The 21,190-nt window shown below is 44.0% G+C and overlaps 1 protein-coding gene across 1 annotated transcript; it reads right to left on the reverse strand.

Annotated features, from left to right (window-relative positions):
- Positions 1 to 4,880: 4,880 nt before the first annotated feature.
- Positions 4,881 to 5,503, reverse strand: LOC103629244 (uncharacterized). Its single transcript, XM_008650415.3, has one exon. It carries the CDS (start codon positions 5,338 to 5,340, stop codon positions 4,906 to 4,908), a length of 435 nt encoding a protein of 144 aa, XP_008648637.1. The 5' UTR covers positions 5,341 to 5,503; the 3' UTR covers positions 4,881 to 4,905.
- Positions 5,504 to 21,190: the final 15,687 nt, after the last annotated feature.

Consider the following 21,190-nt stretch of genomic DNA (forward strand, 5'->3'; position numbering starts at 1 on the left):
CGCAACGGCGGCACATGCTAGCAAATATGAGCACAAACACATATATATTCTATTGGTTAGGTGATTGTGAATGTAGATTAGAATTAACAATCACGGTCTGAATTCTGATTTGGTTATAATCTTAACCTTTTTAAACGTGGAGAGATAATGATGAAAACCGTGAAAACTTGTACTTTTACACACGTGGAGAGAATTCAACCAGAATCTCTACTACTCTATAAGAGTCTACAGTGGGCGTCCACATTGCTACACCGTGATCCCGCTCGCGCAATCCTCGCTCCCGCACAGACAAGCGTTGTTCTTCCCCGCCTCTGAAATTACTCTGCAGTCCTCACCCTTCCATCGGCGCTCGTCCAAGTACGTCCCCACACCCGCACTCCTCGCCCTTCCATCAGCGCTCCCAAGTATGTCATCGCCCATTTGGCAGAACCTCCCAAGTTATTGGGCCCACATGCACATGTCCTTTTCTCAAAGACCTCAGGCGGCTATGCATGTGCACCAGATAATTTAACAGGATCCGTCCGAGTGTCCCAAGGACCCCGGATAAACCACTTATAACCAGGATCGCAAGATTAAGTAACACAAATCACACACCAACATTTTTGCAGCGGAGAATCTTATTACCAAATTTTACAAGTTACAACAAGTTTACATTGTATTTATCGGAGTAATTACAAAAGTGGTTCAAAGGAATAACTTTGAAATGTTATAAATTATTTGTAAGTTTGAAATATATGCTAGCTCAAGTGACCATCCTCAATAAGAAGTATAGAAGGGTTACTTAGACTTGAAGGTCGAGCCCACCGGCACTTAACACCTTCAACAACAGCACAAAGTTAAAACCTGAAAAACAACAGGGAATAAAACCCTGAGTATGGAATTACTCAGCAAGACTTACCCGACTAAAGAAAAGACTCTCAAGGGTATGCTGGCTAGAGGGATTCAAGGTATGGCTTATCAAGAATCAAAGACTCTGTTTTGCAGAAAAGCTTACTATGAGTGGATCCTTAAAATCCATTTTTAATTGTCAGGTTAAGTAAAGTTACCTGCATCTAGAGTTCTTTCTACCCTAGTTCAATCACTTGGCCTGCACTAGCCGTCTTTTATCAACCCTTTAAGTTCACTGAAATGCTACGTGTAGGGCAGTGACCAAGTCTTCATGTCCACGAAGTTACGGTGATCCGAATCGATTATACTCAGCTGAGGATCTCCAATCACACGACATATGTAGCACTTAACCCTTGCATATGTCAACTCGCCACCGGGGTTCTTAAGACCAGATCAGGTTCACGCCAACCGAGAGCACAGATACACCACCGTCCAGCCTCTTGCCACTGAGGGTACACGCTACTCTCGTCATCTCTCCACTCCCATTGTGTGTTATCTTATGCTGGTATTAGTCTGCCCAGGCAAAGCTTACCCATGATGAGGCATGTGACTAGTTAAAGGGTCCTCGATCAGCAAGCCTACATCGACACGGTCCTTAATCGACTCAGACGGAGACACTACACTGAGACTCCTTTCTCGTGCAAGTTAACCGCCCGGTCTCAGCTTTATTATTTCAAACCCAAAGTTTGGTACCTGGCAGAGATACATCTTTTCCAATGTTGAACCCATTAAGTCCCTGATGGATCCACCATCACAAGTTTTTCTTTTCGAAAACATTCCCACCCACTGAAGCATCACTTTTGTTTTAAAACAAAACATTTTTGTTTGCTAAAGAAAGGCTAAGAATCATAAAATTCTTTTCAAAAAGGGTATCAAGGAAGGGTAATCAATTTTCCAAGGAAGGAAATGCATCAATTGTTTAGCACACAACTCCTATCACCTAATGCATCAAACAAGGTGATAAAAGATTTTAAAACATCAAGGAGGTGGCGAATGCACCGGGGCTTGCCTGAATAACACTAGGTTAGTGTATGTTAGGCGATGTCCGCTTGACGAGTATCCCTCGACCGAGCACTTGCTTGATTTAACCATCTTCAGGTTGGTCTATCAGCTTCATCCTGTGGATTAGCCCGCGCTTGGGGTCAACTTGGCTCGTCGTCCGCATCACACGATTATTTTTCATACCTCATGAGATGCACGATGCACATGTATGAGCACGAGTATAACGAGTATAATATAGATAATCTACACTAAAAGGATGAAACACTTAAAACCAAGTATTAAGCATCATGGATATCACAGCAGGGCATCGACTACATCCATTAACCAAATTGACATAATAACACTAGAACATCTATTTTTATTCCTAGCTTTTTATTAACTCTTTAAATTGTGTATCTTAATTACTTGATTTACCGATTTATCTAAATCAATCATCACAATATACGCATGCTAAATTAATAACATTTATTGGGACCAACAATTCTATTTAATCTATTTATAGACCTAATTGACTGGAATACAAATTAACTTACCCTTATGACATCCAACTTGAAACCACGAAATTGACGACGCCTTTCAGCTCAGCATTTCACCGAAAATAGGGTGAGTGATGCGTCGAATCGCGCTTCTTCTTTGTCCACATCGAGAATTTTCCGGCCACGTACTGATTTATTTCCTTCTGCGCCTAATCTTTTCAGAGCTTGGCGTAGACTAGGATAACGATCGATGACTTGTTCGAGCTTTTGTCGAGCACTTGGTGAATATCACCCTGCTAGCTTCGTCTTCACCTGATTCTTGGGATTTCTTGGGGATGCACGAACGACGACGACTGATAACGCATACGCGTGATGAGACAGGGTCTGGGGAGATGTGCATAAGGGAAAATGAGCTTGTGGTGCCAAGAGTCGACGGCGAGGAGCCAGTAGACGAGTAGCACGCTGACGAATCCAATATAGAGCTTTGGGCACGATCGAGGGCGCTGGTGTTGCAGCTAGAACATCCCGACGACGACGCTACGGATGGTGAAGACAGGGTGATGGTGTGAAGCGGTGTCTGTGAGGACAACAACGCGTGGATGGTTGCGTGGCATCGACGACCAAGACAACGGCGAGGTCCAAATACCGCGTAATGGGCATCAGAGACAAGCACGCGCGGCAGCGACTTTGGTTGACTAGCCTAACGATATAGGACCAAGCGAGGTCGACGGCGAACGACGATACCCGGCAAGATCGACGACGCGATGGGGATTAAGGCCATGCGAGCCAAGAGGACACGCTGGCGAGCAGGAAACCGCGCGAGCATAAGACAGGGAAAACGACGGGCTCGACAACACGCGAAGCGACGACAGTCGAATCGGCAACAGAGCGTTGGCGAATTCAATGAACACGACCACAGTCGCGTGCTGACGCGGTCAAGATAACAGTGGCTGACGAACTCGCGACAGAAGCGATGACGGCGCGGCACAACAAGCTGGAGCAGGGACGCGTCAACATGAGGCTTGACCAGGCGAACACGGCGAGGGAACTTGACACGCGTAGAGAAACAGCACGGCACAGTGGAGCAGGGACCAAGCGCCAGCGAGCAGGGAAATTTCGCGCTCACAACAGAGGAGCTTCAGAGGGGCTCGACACGCGCAGCTGGGGCTAACGTAGTTCAAGCAGGGGCGAACCAGGGGCGCGCGAAATCTGGGACAGCTTGGCTGGGCACGCGGCCAACAGGAGAGCTCGAGGGAGCTCGACTGCGCGGCGACCAGGGAGCTGCGCAGGAGCGCGCGACGCAGGGAGGATTGGAGGGAAATCCGGGCGCCGAGCGCAGAGGCAACGCGGCCACAAGGGATCTGCAAGAGTACGGAGACGCAAAGCAGCAGAGCAAATCGACCGGTGAAGAAGAAACTGACCGCACTTGAAATCGAAACGAAGTACAGAGAAGGAATAATGGAAAACGCGAGCGTAGGGAACGGCAGGCGACCAAGCGAGACCCGAGCTGGGCGCCATGGAAGAGGGTAGGAGGTGGGAGAAACTCGGATGGAGGCCAGGGCACCATAGGAGAGGGAGCAAGGAGGGTGCGGCAGGGAGCTGGGGCCAAGCAGCCGCCATGGATGCAGGGACGCAGTCCGCGCGCCAGAAGAAGCCGCTCGGCTGGGCGCGGTCCGAGCAGAGGAGCAGGGGCGCGGCTGGGGAGAGCGCCATGGGAGAAGGGGAGGGAGAGAGAGAAGCGTGCGGGGACTGCTCGGCGAGCTGCGCGCAGGGAAGAGAAGAACAGGGCGCGCGACGCTGGAGATAGCAGAGGGAAACTGCTCGCGTGTTCCAGGGAAGAAGACGCACGATGGAGAAGATAAAGACGCAAGGAAACAGCGGTGGAGAGAAGATAGGAATGTAGGATATTTTCTCTTCTTTTTCTTTTTACTCTCTTTAACCTAAAAATCACAGATATTTTGGATCGGGATTTTTAGTGCTGTGTACAGACCGACACGCTACACGAATACACATTTCATTCTCCGGATTTGGCGAATCAAATTGTTTAACAATTGCTTATATCCAAAAACTTGGATCCGGACGAGAAACCATAGACCGAAATAAACTAATTTCGGCTTCATTATTTCAATTTACGACTGATTTCATTGAAGTCGAACCGATTAGCAATTATTTGAGTTCGGCTCTAATTATCTTTATCTGTTTTAAATGATTTACTACTAAATACTCATGATTATCAACCTCGTGCAAGATTTCTCTCAAATAGCGCGCGATCCAATTTATTTTGCACTGAGTATTTTAGTCGTTGAGTTATAATAAATTTATTTAAGACACGGATCGCACTGGTAGATCGAGCTTCCAAGTTCGTATTTGCGCGAGCGATGTATTTTAAATAATCACCGGACGCACCGATTTTCGGAACAACGATGTTCCGAACATCACGAAAATTTAGGAAGAACCCGGATAGATAGAAATAAAAACCATGTCGTACTCGCGACACACGAAACAGATGCGATATTAAAATCGCGATAGGCGAAGATGATTAAATTTTAGCATCTGTTTCATTCACTGATATTACATGTTTAAATCCATACTCGTTATCGAGCGGAATATAAACACCTGGAATGTTACAGTCCATGCGCATGCCAATCCAAGGACGAAGAGCACCAACGGCAAGCGCCCAGATGACGGCCGAAGCGGCGGCCGACGGCATAGCCGCCGCCACCTTCCAGGCGAAGGCCACGGTGAGCAGCCACACAGCGCCTCGCCCGCGCTCTGGCTGGGACCCGGGCGCCGCGCGCTCGTAGTCACGGAGGCAGCGGAAAAGGAGTAGCAGAGCGGCGTACGAGCCTGTTACCAGTAGGATGGAGACGAGGTCGCCCCACACGCGGTAGATGGCGACCCTGGAGTTGAGGGTCAAGAAGCCGAGGCCGGCTGTGGTGGCCCAGGTCGGAGGGAGGTTGGCGTTGTCGGCCATGGATGGTGGAGGTGCGCGTGGGGGCAGAGGCAGAGGGCGCTGACGTAGTGACGCCGCCGACACGCCTTTTCTCTCGAGTCTTCAAGTCTAGGAGCGACGGGTCAAGGACTCAAGGCTCACAACTTCACATGCTCTATATGAAAGGCGAACGTGTGGGCGCCAATTTTCTGGGCTTTGTTTTTCACGAAGAACACACTTGCGTTTGTGGACGGGAATTTATCCCGTGACAATCAGGAAAGCACAGAAAATGGTAACCTCCGGTTCGGTTTTTGACCCCTAAAAGATTGTATGATACAATTCTAAGATTCTGATCATAAATACAACTAAAACATAATATGTATGAAGAGTCATCAAGAGTCTGCCTCCTGTTTTTTATTCACATAGTTTATTAGAGACCTTTAAAAGACTATATTAAATAAGGTTATGTATGCCCTAAGTTCTTAATTAATAGTTCTTAATTAATGCATGCATGTGGTTTTATGTCATTGAAATTTAACTACAGCGCTGAGCGTAGTCTATTGGCTCATGTATTATACTATGGAAACAAAAAACTACACGGTTGTTCAATTTAAAGGGTAAATGTAAGAAAGGGACACCACTATACATGTTCAAACAGTGCAGGTCAACTGCTAACGGTCCATGCTATGTGTTACAAGGAAATTGGAGGATTTGACGGAGAAAAAAACACCTAGAGCTGGTTTGGTGACAAGATAATTAAAGAGTATTGCATGAGAAGAAATTTCTTGATATTCATTGAATAGCAAGTGGGCACCTGTGCTATCACGGTTTTACCTTTGTTTAGAAATAAACAATAATTATATTAAAAATAGTGTTTAGAAATAAACAATAATTATATTAAAAATAGTGAAGAGTGAGCACTTAACCCATGCCTCTCTGCTCCAAAAATTTAGGGCTAACCACCAAACCACATATACCTTAGTGTTTACATATAAAAATAATTATATTTGAATAAATATCCCAATACCTATCCATATGATATATAAAAACCGTAGCAAAGCACGATAGTCAACATATTAATTATAATGATAATGTATGACAATACACAATGTTATAGACATACAATATATTTTTTAAAAAATATTATTATACATGTTAGCTCGTGTGACCCACCATTAAGGGCAGATCTCATTGCCATATGGCTTTCATATTTGACATCACTCTTATAAAAAACCCTTATATTTCTTTGTAATCATCCCACTGTACAAGTGTCTCCATCCTAATAATTCACAATGCTCTATCCATCACTGTGCCTCACCCTCTCGCAGAATCGAAGCCGCAACCTATCCTCTCTCCCCCTCTTGGACCTTGTTTGGATACTCTCATATTTACCATAATCCACATATATTGAAGTGGATTAGGTTATAATTTAGTTTAAGTTACACCTTAATTCAGCTCAATACACATGAATTGAGCTGAATGCGAGAGTATCCAAACAAGCCCTCAATGGAAACGCCTCCCCATCTCCTCCATCTCTTCGCCTTGCTCTCTGGCTCTTGGTCCCCTGCTCCCCCAGCACAAAAAACTGATAAATGTATGTTGGTTTATTATTTACATCGGTCATAAAAAGAAATCAACATAGATTATCTACTTTATGCCGGTAAAAAAAGATTGACGTAAATAAACTAATTATTTACATGGGTTCGTAGGTAGCTAAAGTAAATAAGTTTATTTATATTGGCTTGTTTGAAACTTTTATTTAGCCGATGTAAATTAGGGTTTGTTTGTTTGAGATTATAATATGCTCCGATTCTAACTTATTTTAAAACACAAAACCGGATCATGCGCACTCTCTCTCACTCCCTTTCTCAGATTTAGATCCACCATCGTTGTAGCCACCACCGTCCACCGCTGGCTGCTCCCACCCGCCATCGTCTGCTCTGACCCTCCCCTATGCGGCCGCATGGGAAAGAAGAGTGGGTGGTCTCGCCCTCCCCTCCGTCGCTCACTGCTTCCCTCCCGCTGTTGCATGCTCCGACTCTCCCCCAGGCGGCCCTGCCAGGAAGTTATCTCAGTTGCCCACCACATCTGGCCGTGGAACTACCTGTGCTATTCGTCAAGGTGAGCCCGCCCGCCCTCAATCCTCTGCGAATTAATTCATTCTAGCTAGGAGGTAGATAATTCAGTTCAGAAGCTATGTACATAATTGGTGAATTAGAGTCATGATTCTTTAGTAGCTAGATCCTAGGTGAATCAGCGAGTATATCTCTACTACTCTAAATGAGCCTATTGTAGGCGTCCATAGTAGTGCACCACGGTTCTGCCCGCGATCGTCCTCCCCCACCTGCCCCGCCATCAGCGCCATCAATTGCTCGGTCGACACCGCGTCGCCACCAATCAACGAGATCCCGCCATCAACGCCGATCCGGGGATCCGAGGCCACCATCAACGTGCACCTTGGTCATCCTGCGCTCCTTCCCAAGCTATTCCCAAACTGCCCCATGTCTCATCCTTGCGACCTCGCAAGCCTCTCTGACCCCCAGCTCAACGAGATCGGGCGAGTGATGCCCTCTTCCCCGACCACCAGATCATAGCGATGGAGCCGGATCCAGTCGCCGCTGGGGCATCCTCCTCGCCAGCCAGGTTGGCGAGAGAAACCAACCAATCCAGCCCTATGTGTTTACTTTGGCTCCGCATCTGATTTATTCTTCATCTTTTTTCCCTGCTGGCTTTTTGCTCTACGAGAAGAAGCAAGGGACACAGGTGCATGCTTTTGCTTGCTGTCGCAGATGTCCCTAATGGCAAGCTTCAGCAATCGTCAAGTACAAAGACATCCTCCCATGCGAAATTCAATTTGCCCAATCCTAATCTCTTCTATATAGCCTCACAGATCGCAGCGATGGAGACGGATCCGGTCGCCGCTGGGGCATCCTCCTCGCCGCCGCCTTCACTAGCGTCGGCCAAATCCCCGCCGTGGCAAATGCGAGGTACTGTTTCTTAGTTCTCAGGCTAGGAGTAGGGTTTCTTTATTATTGGGGTGTACCTAGCTGGCGTGGTGTGCGTCTTCGCCTCAAACGACCTAGCGTTTGCTTGCTAGATGACGATGAGCCGAGAGCAGTGGATTACGCGGATCCCAGAGGAGACCTGAATCTCGCGCCACTGCCGTCGCCTCAGCAGGCTATAGGTTCGTTCTCTTGCAGCAGATGGCCAGTAGGGTTTGCTACGTCCGTCTCATGGTGGGGAAATTGTTCGTAGTTGAGAATGCTGCGGTGGGCAGCGAGGTGGAGCAGGAGGAGCCAAAGAAGGAGGCGATGGCAGGAGTAGGGGAGACTCTCCACAGCTTCATGGAGGTGAGCACACCTTTGGATGCCAATTCGTGGCGGTGGCGACTTGGAATTCTCATGATTTCTTCTCGTGCTTAATCGTAGATATAAAAATATCTGACCAATCAGAGAAATTGAACTAGAAAAATCTTAAACGCACATGAAACCGAGCAGGAAAGTGTTGATTTTCTCTTTATCCCTTGGTGACGATGGTTCAACTTTGTTTCAAGAGAAAATATGGTAGGGCTGTTCGCTTCTGATGTCATTGTGTCTTTTCTTCAGGAGTTTGGGGATAAAGGAGAGGAGTCCATTATCTTGTCACCACTGCTGAAGGAGATTAGTACTCCTAACCGCCCCGTTGCCCTCTGTTTCCTAGGTACACGCATAACAGCCATTGGTATGGTACTGCTGTCAGTTTTTACTTTGACAGACTCCTAATTTTTAGTCTGTCAGACTCCTAATTTTTATCCTCCATTTAGTTATAAGATTAAGCTTGTTCTGTGTATTTTACTCTGTCGGACTCCTAATTTTTATCGACCAAGCAGAAAAGCCCCATCTTTAATTTGTGTACCATGTTATAGGGAAATAAACGATGCCTTTAGATGACATTCGTGTACAATCCTTTTGTAACTTGGTACTAATGTTTTGGTCATCATGCATAACAGCCATTGGTATGGTACTGCTGTCAGTTTTTTTGGTTGTTTTGTTTGATTTCATCACTGACAGTTTTGTTAGATTTCATCACCTGTCAATTTTTTCCTGTCATTTAGTTAGATGGTATGGTTAGACTATGGTAGAGAAGGCAAATATAGAGAGAGTTTTAACTTAAAACTGGTACAGTTTCAACATAACATGGATTTTTCTACTGTCTGACTGTATGAAATATTCTGACTGTATGAAATACAGGAAGACCTCTTTGTAGAGGTTGTTCCTTAATGGTATGAAATTGTTCAGGTGGGATTTCCTACTATCAAGCAAACAAAAATAATATAAGTAGAGGCCTAAAAGTCATCAAGTTCAACCATTTATAGGGAGAGGACATGTCACTTTGGTAGAATGGTTGTTACAGGGAGAGGACATGTCACTTTGGTCGGTGATTTTTATCTTCCTTCTTATTTTTCTGCAGAGCAATTTTTCACTGGGGAATATATAAGTGAAATTCATTTCTTCTTTAAAGCAATTGCGTATAGGTTCAGAAAGTACAATGAGAAAGCAAAAGATGCTTTTGAGAAGGCCTCAAAAGGACATGAAATGATCTCCTCGTATCCTTTGGAAATTTCTCTGCAGTTTTGGCATTTTCATTTTTCATATCATTATACATTAAGTATTGTACCCTTGGCTAATGTCATAGACCATGGGATGCTGCTAAGCATATGGAATCTGCTGCTGCTTTAGCAAAGGAGCTTGGGCGCTGGAATGAAGTATCTGATTTCTATCACAGAGCTTCAGAATTATATATTGAATGTGGAAGGCCACAACCTGCATCTGATGCTCTAGCAAAGGGTTTTAAATCTCACCTTCTACAGTTGTGACATTATGGATGCTTATGTTCTAAACATTGTATTATGATGAATTCAGTGCATTGGAGGAGAAATCTCCAGAAGAAGCTATCAAAATGTATGATGAGGCTTGTTCAGTACTAGAAGAAGATGGGAAGGAACAGATGGCTTTTGACTTGTACCGTGCCGCAGCAGCTTTGTATATCAAGATGGAGAAGTAAGATCACTTTAATGCTTGCTTATATTAATTTTGATGTATAGCCTCACATTTACATCTATGTGGTATCTCATTCATGATTTCCTTGGAACTTTTTTTGTTCATTCTTCCTTGTTCTTACATGCGAAGTAAGTGAACTTTTAAACAAAGAAAGACAAACAAAAAATGTTTTGAATATACACTTCTGAACCTATGTCACACCCTGGCTTTAAGGAACAAAGCCGGGTGCATCTCAAACATGCGCCAAGAAGACAACATATATAATAACAGAGTGTATAGAATTAAATGTCACAGTAAAATCAGAGTACATATTACATAGCGGAAGTCTTACAAAAACAAAATATGAATATCGCAGGAACTAAAACTTATCCTTGGCGCCAGAAAGCTGACTGGGAGACGCCACCTAGATTAAGTCGAAAGCCTCAGTGTTAGGCGGCTCCTCTTCGACCACCTGTTCTTCTCCTGTGGGGGGTGTGAGACAGCAAGAGTGAGCTCACACATGTTCATCGCTCAACAAGTTGTGGGGAATAATGTGGCATGAACTCACCAAAGGTGGGAGTTCATGAAGTGTAAGGCTGATCAATGAAATAAAGGCTGAAGCTGAGCATTGCTTTTAGAAGTTGATCAAAATTTTATTAGCAATTACTAAGTGTAAGTAAATACCAAACCTTAGAAATAATAAGTAAAGGTAATAATAAAATAATCCCAAATGCAATGATATGACAAATTAAGTTTAAGTTCCATAAATTAATCATGTGAGTGTCCGAGCCGCTCATGACCGTGAGCACGGCTAGTATACCAGTTTTACACTCTGCAGAGGTTGCGCATCTTTACCCACAAGTCGTGTTACCCATTTGCCATGGAGTTGATCAGACCCCATACACCTCTACCAAGGAAGTGAGGCAGGGTACCACTACGAGGCCTTTACAAAGTTTCACTAGCTTCAGACTACCCACTACAGTTTATAGGAAGCTCCAGTGCAGGAATCCCTCGCCTGACCGCCATCGCAGCAAAATCAACCCAAGGACCTCCCTACACTGACCACTCCCCTACTGCCCTTGCCCCTTTCGGGTAAGGTAGCCATCCACTAGCTTTCCTAGTTAATCAGCCAAGGGCGTCCCATTAAACCCTTGTGGTAGCACTATTTTCCCGGGTGGTTCTCCATGTTCCCATTAACATAATGATCTTATCATGAACATGAAATAATGAACAGATAATAACAAGTGTAATAATGAGTAATAAGTATCTCTATACCCAAATCCACATAAAGCAATAGCATGTACTACCCAAAAATTTAGTAGTAAAACCAGTGGTGAAGCAAGGCATAGAGATAGTCAAATCTAGGGTATCCTATTGGGTCCCAGCAAAATTATCCTATGCAGATCATTATGAATAATAAGAACATGAATGGGTAAAAGGAAGTGATCAAGGGCACAACTTGCCTTCAACGAGCTCCTGCTCAGCAGTCTCAACTAGCTGAACCTCAGAATCCTGTGTAGCTTGCTCGTCTACTCACATCAACACATTACATACATGGTATAGCAAAAATTAACATTACACCAAACATATAAATAAAATACACAATAGTAATCTAGGCATTAAAATAAGATCATAGGAACTGGAACTATTAATTTTGGAGTAACAGATTTTAAGATATGAATTTCTGAAGATTTTATGTGCTTAATACAAGATTAAGTAATAGAATAATTTTAATTTGTCTTTCATGCCAAAACAGTGGCACAAATGGATAGACAATAATATTATGAAAATTTAGGAACTGGAATGGACCAATTTGGAGTTCATATGAATTTTCTACAAATTAAACAAGTTCTAACATTTATTTATGCACTAAAAATTAATTTCTGATATTAATTCCTGGTTTTCAATACTCTCTGGATTGGCCCTCAAATTCCAGAAAGCGCAGGGGCTTTCGTGAAAGAATTTCTAAGACTCAGTGCACTATACAGGGTGGACTGCGGGTTGGTTCTATAAAACCAGAGGGTCTCTTATGAATAATGTGCTTGCGAAGGGGTATTCCTGGATCTCAGCCGCCAGATCATAAACTTACGATCAGGATTATATTGGATTCCTAAGAACTCGGCCACAATCCACGACCGCACGATCTAGCACCTACGGTTTACATTGTAATGGATCGCGAAGGGTTGTCATGCGTACGATGTGCATCCAACGGTGTGGATACCAGGGCCGAATCACCCACACAAGATTAGATCGCGCGCGTTCAACGCCAGATCGACGGCTAGCACAAGGCTCCTTTCCCCGGTTCATCCCCAATCTCGACGGCAAGCCCACCGCGGCGGAGCGCCATGCCCAGAACGCCCGCCCCGACCCCCATGGTACAATTCCTAGGTGCACTAGGCCCCAATTGAAATCGAGACGTTTGCAAAACAAAGGGTGGGACCATACCGTGATTTGAAGAGGCACTAAATCCCAACGCCGAGCGCCAAGACTCACGGCAAAATGCGGCACTCCGGTGGAAAATTCGTTGGTGCAGGACGCCCCCACCCGATGTAGATGCCACGGAAACAATCTCCGAGCCGAGGCGAAGCTCCCCAACCAACTCGTTCCAAGTGGCACACTAATCTCGGTGAAGTTTCACACTTGCCCACAATCAGCAGCAATGGCGGCGACAATTTCTCTGTGAAGAGTTGACCTACGAACGCAGGGAAGGGGGGTGTTTGGCTTGACTATATAGACGTGGGGAGGACGCGCGCGTGTGATCCACAGCCGCGCAACAACCCAGCGCGTGCTGCGCGGAGTCCGCGGGGCAGAGGGCGCGAGGAAGACGGAGGCCTGACGGCCGGGCCCCACATCCAGCCAGCAAGGAAGCTGCGGAGCGTGCACGAGTGCTCGGTTGTTAGTCGCTGCCAGTGGGTCTGCGCCCGTCAGCGACAGCGCACGCGGTGGAATAGGGAGTGTGGGCTACGCGGATGGCATCCACTGATGGGCCAGATACGTGGGATTGGGCCCAATATGCCATTCCCTTTTCTTTTATCCTTTTTATTTTTTGTTTTTGTTTTCCTTTTTTATTTCCAAATCTAAAACTTGAATTCAGATTTCTCCACAAGATTTGTGCTCAAATTAATCATTCAATTTGAATATATCAATGTGGGGTCAATTTATTTATTTATGAATTTATTTTGGTGTCTCATAATATTTCTTTCTTCTTTTCTATTTAAACCCCAAATTCAAATCTAGGGTTTAATCTAAATCTTCTACTAATTATAATATGTATATATATATTATCCATGTTACTATTGTTTTAAATGCACAAACAAACAAAAATCCAATATGATGCAATAGTTTATTTGTGTCTTATTAAGGTTTTACTTTTTTTTACATGAGTAGTCACATGTGATGATAAATAGAGATGCACACACATATATAAAGGGAAACAATTGCTCCTTTTATTCTTCCTTATAATTTGGGTATTACAAATCCTACCCCCCTTAACAAGAATCTCGTCCTCGCGATTTAGGAAGATCTAGGGAAAAGGTGGGGAAAGTCTATGCGAAGCTCTTCTTCTCTTTCCCACGTAGCTTCATCTTCTCCGTGATAACTCCATTGTACCTTGCACATCTTTATCACCTTATTTCTTGTAACTCGAGTCAAAGTGTCTAAAATCTTGATGGGATACTCAGCATAAGTCAGGTCATCTTGAACACTCAGATCTTCCATTAGTAGTTGCTCCTCAGGTACCCTGAGGCACTTCTTTAGCTGGGATACATGGAATACATCATGTACATCTGCGAGATGGTCGGGGAGTTTTAGTTGATATGCAACTTCTCCCACTCGCTTTAAGATCAAGAAAGGTCCGATGAAGCGAGGGGACAACTTTCCTTTAACTTTAAATCTCCTCATACCCCGGATCGGTGACACCTTCAGATACACGTGATCACCCTCCTTAAACTCCAGTAGTCTTCTCCTATTATCAACATAGCTCTTTTGCCTTGATTGCGCAATTCTCAAATTCTCCCTTATTATTCGAACTTGTTCTTCTGCCTCTTGAATAAGCTCAGGTCCAAAGAACTGTCTTTCTCCAGTTTGATCCCAATATAGAGGAGTCCTGCACTTCCTGCCATATAAAGCTTCAAAAGGTGACATCTTCAAACTGGCCCGGTAGCTATTATTATAAGAGAACTCTGCATATGGTAAGCTCTTATCCCAACTTCCACCATGTTTAAGAGCACAAGCTCTTAACATATCCTCCAGCACTTGGTTAGTCCTCTCTGTCTGTCCATCAGTCTGGGGATGGTAGGCTGAGCTAAAATTCAACTTTGTATCCAAGCTCTCATGCAATTTCTTCCAAAATCGAGAAGTAAACTGTGATACTCGATCAGACACGATCTTCTTAGGCACTCAATGTAGACAAACTATCCGAGTCATATACAATTCTGCTAATTTGGCTCCCGTGTAATTAGTTCTCACTGGTATGAAATGAGCCACTTTTGTCAATCTGTCCACAATTACCCAAATAGAGTCATATCCTGCTGGAGTGCGGGGTAGTCCAATAATGAAATCCATACCAATATCTTCCCATTTCTACTCGGGTATCTTCAATGGGTGCAATAGTCCAGCTGGTCTTTGATGTTCGGCCTTGACTCTTTGACACACATCACACTTAGCCACATGTGCAGCAACATCTCTTTTCAGTTCATACCACCAATACTTCTGCTTCAAATCCTGCTACATCTTAGTGCTTTCAGGGTGGATAGAGTAATCAGAATCATGGGCTTCTTTTAAAATAGTTTCACGAAGGTTATCAATCTCTGGAACACATATCCGATCCTTGAACCATATAGTACACTGCTCATCCTCCGTGAATTCCGGAACTCGACCTTCAGTAATAAGATCCTTAATCTCTTGTATCTTAGCATCACCAATTTGTCCTTTACGTATTTCTTGCTCCAAGGTAGGTTCCAACTCAATGGTAACTCCTTCGGTGTGAGTAACAATTCCTAGGTTGAGTCTCTCAAAATCTTTTGCTAATTCGTCAGGTAGCTGGACAACAAAAGCGGAGTGAACATGCTCCTTCCGACTCAAGGCATCTGCAATCAAATTCGCCTTGCCCGAGTGGTAGTGAATCTCCAAATCATAATCCTTAATAAGCTCCAACCAACGGCGTTGTCTAAGGTTGAGATCCTTCTGAGTGAATATATACTTCAAACTCTTATGATCTGTGTATACTTGGCACTTAGTTCCTATAATGTAGTGTCTCCAAATTTTAAGTGCGTGCACCACCGCTGCCAGTTCTAAGTCATGAGTGGGGTAGTTAAGTTCATGTTTCCGCAACTGACGAGACGCATAGGCAATCACATGTCCTTCTTGCATGAGCACACATCCCAATCCTTGTCCACATGCATCACAATAAATGTCAAATCCTTTCTATAGATTGGGCATAACCAACACTGGTGGTGACATCAATCTCTTCTTTAATTGATCAAAGCTTTCTTGACATTTCTCATCCCACTTAAATTCTCTGCCCTTCTCCAGAAGCAAGGTCATAGGCTTGGCAATCTTAGAGAATCCTTCAATAAATCTCCGATAATATCCTGCAAGCCCTAAGAAACTCCGAATCTTGGTAACTGTAGTGGGTACTCTCCACTCCATTATCTCCTTGACCTTAGCAGGATCCACTGCTATTCCTCCATTAGAAATAATATGTCACAGGAATGGCACCTTGTCAATCCAAAACTCACACTTACTGAACTTGGCATAGAGCTGATTATCTCGTAGCTTCTGTAGCACCAACCTTAGATGTTCTTCATGATCACTTTCACTCCTAGAATAGATAAGAATATCGTCGATGAACACCACGACGAATCTGTCCAAATACTCCATAAACACCTTATTCATCAAATTCATAAAATAAGCTGGTGCATTGGTCAATCCAAATGACATAACAGTGAACTCATACAATCCATATCGGGTTGAGAAAGCCGTCTTAGGAATATCCGATGGTCTAATCTTCATTTGATGGTAACCCGATCGGAGATCAATCTTCGAGAATACCCTAGCACCTCTCATCTGATCAAACAAATCCTCTATGCCGGGTAACGGATACTTGTTCTTCACTGTAACATCATTAAGTGATCTATAATCCACACACATCCGTTGCGAACCATCCTTCTTCTGCACAAACAGAACCGGTGCTCCCCAAGGCGAGGAACTCGGTCGAATGTATCCAGCTTCTTGCAATTCTGTTAACTGCTTCTTCAGTTCCTTTAACTCTTCTACCGACATCCTGTATGGTCGCTTAGATATAGGGGCAGTTCTAGGTAAAAGATCAATGACAAACTCAACTTCCCTATTTGGTGGCATCCCTGGTAACTCTTCTGGAAAGACATCCGAAAAATCTCCAACCACCCGGATGTTGTCACCAACAAACTCCTCAGGTATAAAGAACATTGCACGCTTGGATGAGGTGGTTACTGCAATATTAACTTGAAATCTTTCTCCTTTGGGACTAGTGAGCTCTATAGTACCTCTACCACATGCTATGATGGCCTTTGCCTTCCTTAACCATGACATACCAAGGATCAGATCTATACTGTTGGCCTCTAATATTATAGCGGTAGCTTCAAATTCTCTTCCCATAATGGTTAATGTCAATCTACGTGTCATTTGATTTGCCTCAATAGGCCCTTTAGGTGTGATTACTATCATTGGTTTTCTCATATTTAGCAGTGGTATTTCATTTGTGTTGGCATATCGAGCAGACATGAATGAATGTGTAGCACCAGAATCAAATAATATGGTTGCAGGAATTGCATTAACATAAAACATACCAAGTACGATATCCGCACCATTAGGACTAGCATCAACGCTGACTTGATTCACCCTGGCTATAGAATATCCCTTGCCAGGAGTCTATTGCTTGTTCTTAGCTGGTGTACCAGAATTTCCCATCGGACAAGCATTAGCATAGTGCCCAATCTGACTGCACTTGAAGCATGTAGGGCCGGTCTTCTGTCCTGCAGGCCTCGTCGGAGTGCCAGTGGGAGTAGCCTGATGAGTAGGAGGTGTCCGTGGAGACACCTGTGGAGCGTACTGAGCTGGGCGTGGTCCCCCTGGACGAGTAGGTGTACCCTGTAGCGAAACATAGCGGGGACGAACAATGCTGCTACCCTGTCCCTGTGAGATAGCCTTCCTCTTCAAATCACCCAGTTGAACACACTTGTGTTCAATAGCAAGAGCCTTATCCAACAGCCTCTGAAAAGATGGAAATGTGTGTGCCACTAGTGCATACTGTAGGGGTCCATTAAGTCCTTCAATAAAGTGTTCCTGCTTCCTTTCATCCTCAGCAACTTCCTCCGGAGCATATCTCGACAGCTGAATAAATTTATCTCTGTACTCACTGACCGACATGTTGCCTTGCTTCAATGACAGAAACTCCTTCTTCTTGATCTTTATCAATCCAGCTGGAATGTGGTAGTTTCTAAACTGTGTACTGAATTCCGCCCAAGTAATAGTATTAGCAGCATCATGGGCAGCAGTATAAGAATCCCACCAGTCAGCAGCAGGACCTGTCAAACGACCAGAAGCATAAAGAACCTTCTCCCGGTCTGAGCATTGGGCGATGTTGAGCATCTTCTCAATTGACTTCAACCAATCATCTGCATCAAGTGGATCTGGCGAACTGGCGAAGGTCGGTGGCTTATGACTCATAAATTCCCGGTGCTTATCACGAGGTGGAACTGGTGGTGGTGGAGGAGGCAATGGTACTTGTTGTTGTTGCTGTTGTTGTTGAAATTGCTGTTGCAGCTACTGTTGCGCCCTTCTCTCCTGGCGTATCTCTTCTCGCTCCTGGCGCAACTCTTGGCGTATCTCTTCTCTTTCCTGACGCATCTCCTGGCGTTCTTACTGCATCTGAGCCTGCATATCAGCCATAGTGTCCGCCATTTGCTGCATCATCCTCATCTGAGCTGCAATCAGTGGGTCGACTTCGCTTGGTGGAGGACTAGGAGGATTCATCTCTGCTGGCTGTGGCTGGGGTCGTCTATATATCCACCGAGCGTGTCGATTAGGAGGCAAATCAATTCCACCACCCCGCCTGGTATTGACCATCTGAGTTAGATATATAAGGTAAGAAAATAGTAGACAAGACAGTAATTACGAATCATGTTACTTTGGGGGATTTATTAGCTAAGCAGTTTAACATTTTATCTACCATAGCTAGTTCATTACCTTATAGTGGTACATACTAAGATGCCCATATATAATATTTCAATCAATCAAAGAAGCAAATCAGACATTTATCATCAGAACAATCAAACAACATTTTTAAATATAGAAAATAGGTTTGGTTTGGTCTTAGGCCTCCTATCTCTTAAAAATGTCATAGGGGTAGGGATTCCAAGGTGTGAAATCCGTCTTGTCCTAGAATAGAGAAGGTAAGAATGATCAGAGTAGAACAGTAGAAGGTGAGACAGGATCAAGATAAGTGTAGAAAGAATCAAAGTAAGGTAAGTTTAGAAGGATTCAGAATAAGGTAAGTAGGTAAGGGTTTTGTCCATTTCTATCTAGGTTTCGTCCTACAGTCAACATTTCCTCTGATACCACTTCTGTCACACCCGGGCTTTAAGGAACAAAGCCGGGTGCATCTCATACATGCGCCAAGAAGACAACATATATAATAACAGAGTGTATAGAGATAAATGTCACAGTAAAATTAGAGTACTTATTACATAGCGGAAGTCTTACAAAAACAAAATATGAATATCGCAGGAACTAAAATTTATCCTTGGCGCCAGAAAGCTGACTAGGAGACGCCACCTAGATTAAGTCGAAAGCCTCAGTGTTAGGCGGCTCCTCTTCGACCACCTGTTCTTCTCCTGTGGGGGGGGTGTGAGACAGCAAGAGTGAGCTCACACATGTTCATCGCTCAACAAGTTGTGGGGAATAATGTGGCATGAACTCACCAAAGGTGGGAGTTCATGAAGTGTAAGGCTGATCAATGAAATAAAGGCTGAAGCTGAGCATTGCTTTTAGAAGTTGATCAAAATTTTATTAGCAATTACTAAGTGTAAGTAAATACCAAACCTTAGAAATAATAAGTAAAGGTAATAATAAAATAATCCCAAATGCAATGATATGACAAATTAAGTTTAAGTTCCATAAATTAATCATGTGAGTGTCCGAGCCGCTCATGACCGTGAGCACGGCTAGTATACCAGTTTTACACTCTGCAGAGGTTACACATCTTTACCCACAAGTCGTGTTACCCATTTACCACGGAGTTGATCAGACCCCATACACCTCTACCAAGGAAGCGAGGCAGGGTACCACTACGAGACCTTTACAAAGTTCCACTAGCTTCAGACTACCCGCTACAGTTTATAGGAAGCTCCAGTGCAGGAATCCCTCACCTGACCGCCATCGCAGCAAAATCAACCCAAGGACCTCCCTACACTGACCACTCCCCTACTGCCCTTGCCCCTTTCGGGTAAGGTAGCCATCCACTAGCTTTCTTAGTTAATCAGCCAAGGGTGTCCCATTAAACCCTTGTGGTAGCACTATTTTCCCGGGTGGTTCTCCATGTTCCCATTAACATAATGATCTTATCATGAACATGAAATAATGAACAGATAATAACAAGTGTAATAATGAGTAATAAGTATCTCTATACCCAAATCCACATAAAGCAATAGCATGTACTACCCAAAAATTTAGTAGTAAAACCAGTGGTGAAGCAAGGCATAGAGATAGTCAAATCTAGGGTATCCTATTGGGTCCCAGCAAAATTATCTTATGCAGATCATTATGAATAATAAGAACATGAATGGGTAAAAGGAAGTGATCAAGGGCACAACTTGCCTTCAACGAGCTCCTGCTCAGCAGTCTCAACCAGTTGAACCTCAGAATCCTGTGTAGCTTGCTCGTCTACTCGCATCAACACATTACATACATGGTATAGCAAAAATTAACATTACACCAAACATGTAAATAAAATACACAATAATAATCTAGGCATTAAAATAAGATCATAGGAACTGGAACTATTAATTTTGGAGTAACAGATTTTAAGATATGAATTTCTGAAGATTTTATGTGCTTAATACAAGATTAAGTAATAGAATAATTTTAATTTGTCTTTCATGCCAAAACAGTGGCACAAATGGATAGACAATAATATTATGAAAATTTAGGAACTAGAATGGACCAATTTGGAGTTCATATGAATTTTCTACAAATTAAACAAGTTCTAACATTTATTTATGCACTAAAAATTAATTTATGATATTAATTCCTGGTTTTCAATACTCTCTGGATTGGGCCTCAAATTCCAGAAAGCGCAGGGGCTTTCGTGAAAGAATTTCTAAGACTTAGTGCACTATACAGGGTGGACTGCGGGTTGGTTCTATAAAACTAGAGGGTCTCTTATGAATAATGTGCTTGCGAAGGGGTATTCCTGGATCTCAGCCGCCAGATCATAAACTTACGATAAGATTATATTGTATTCCTAAGAACTCGGCCACAATCCACGACCGCACGATCTAGCACCTACGGTTTACATTGTAATGGATCGCGAAGGGTTGTCATGCGTACGATGTGCATCCAACGGTGTGGATACCAGGGCCAAATCGCCCACGTGAGATTAGATCGCGCGCGTTCAACGCCAGATCGACGGCTAGCACAAGGCTCCTTTCCCCAGTTCATCCCCAATCTCGACGGCAAGCCCACCGCGGCGGAGCGCCATGCCCAGAACGCCCGCCCCGACCCCCATGGTACAATTCCTAGGTGCACTAGGCCCCAATTGAAATCGAGACGTTTGTGAAACAAAGGGTGGGACCATACCGTGATTTGAAGAGGCACTAAATCCCAACACCGAGCGC

The sequence above is a fragment of the Zea mays genome, chromosome 6 (genome assembly GCF_902167145.1).
Source record: "Zea mays cultivar B73 chromosome 6, Zm-B73-REFERENCE-NAM-5.0, whole genome shotgun sequence".
NCBI classification, from domain to species: Eukaryota; Viridiplantae; Streptophyta; class Magnoliopsida; order Poales; family Poaceae; genus Zea; species Zea mays.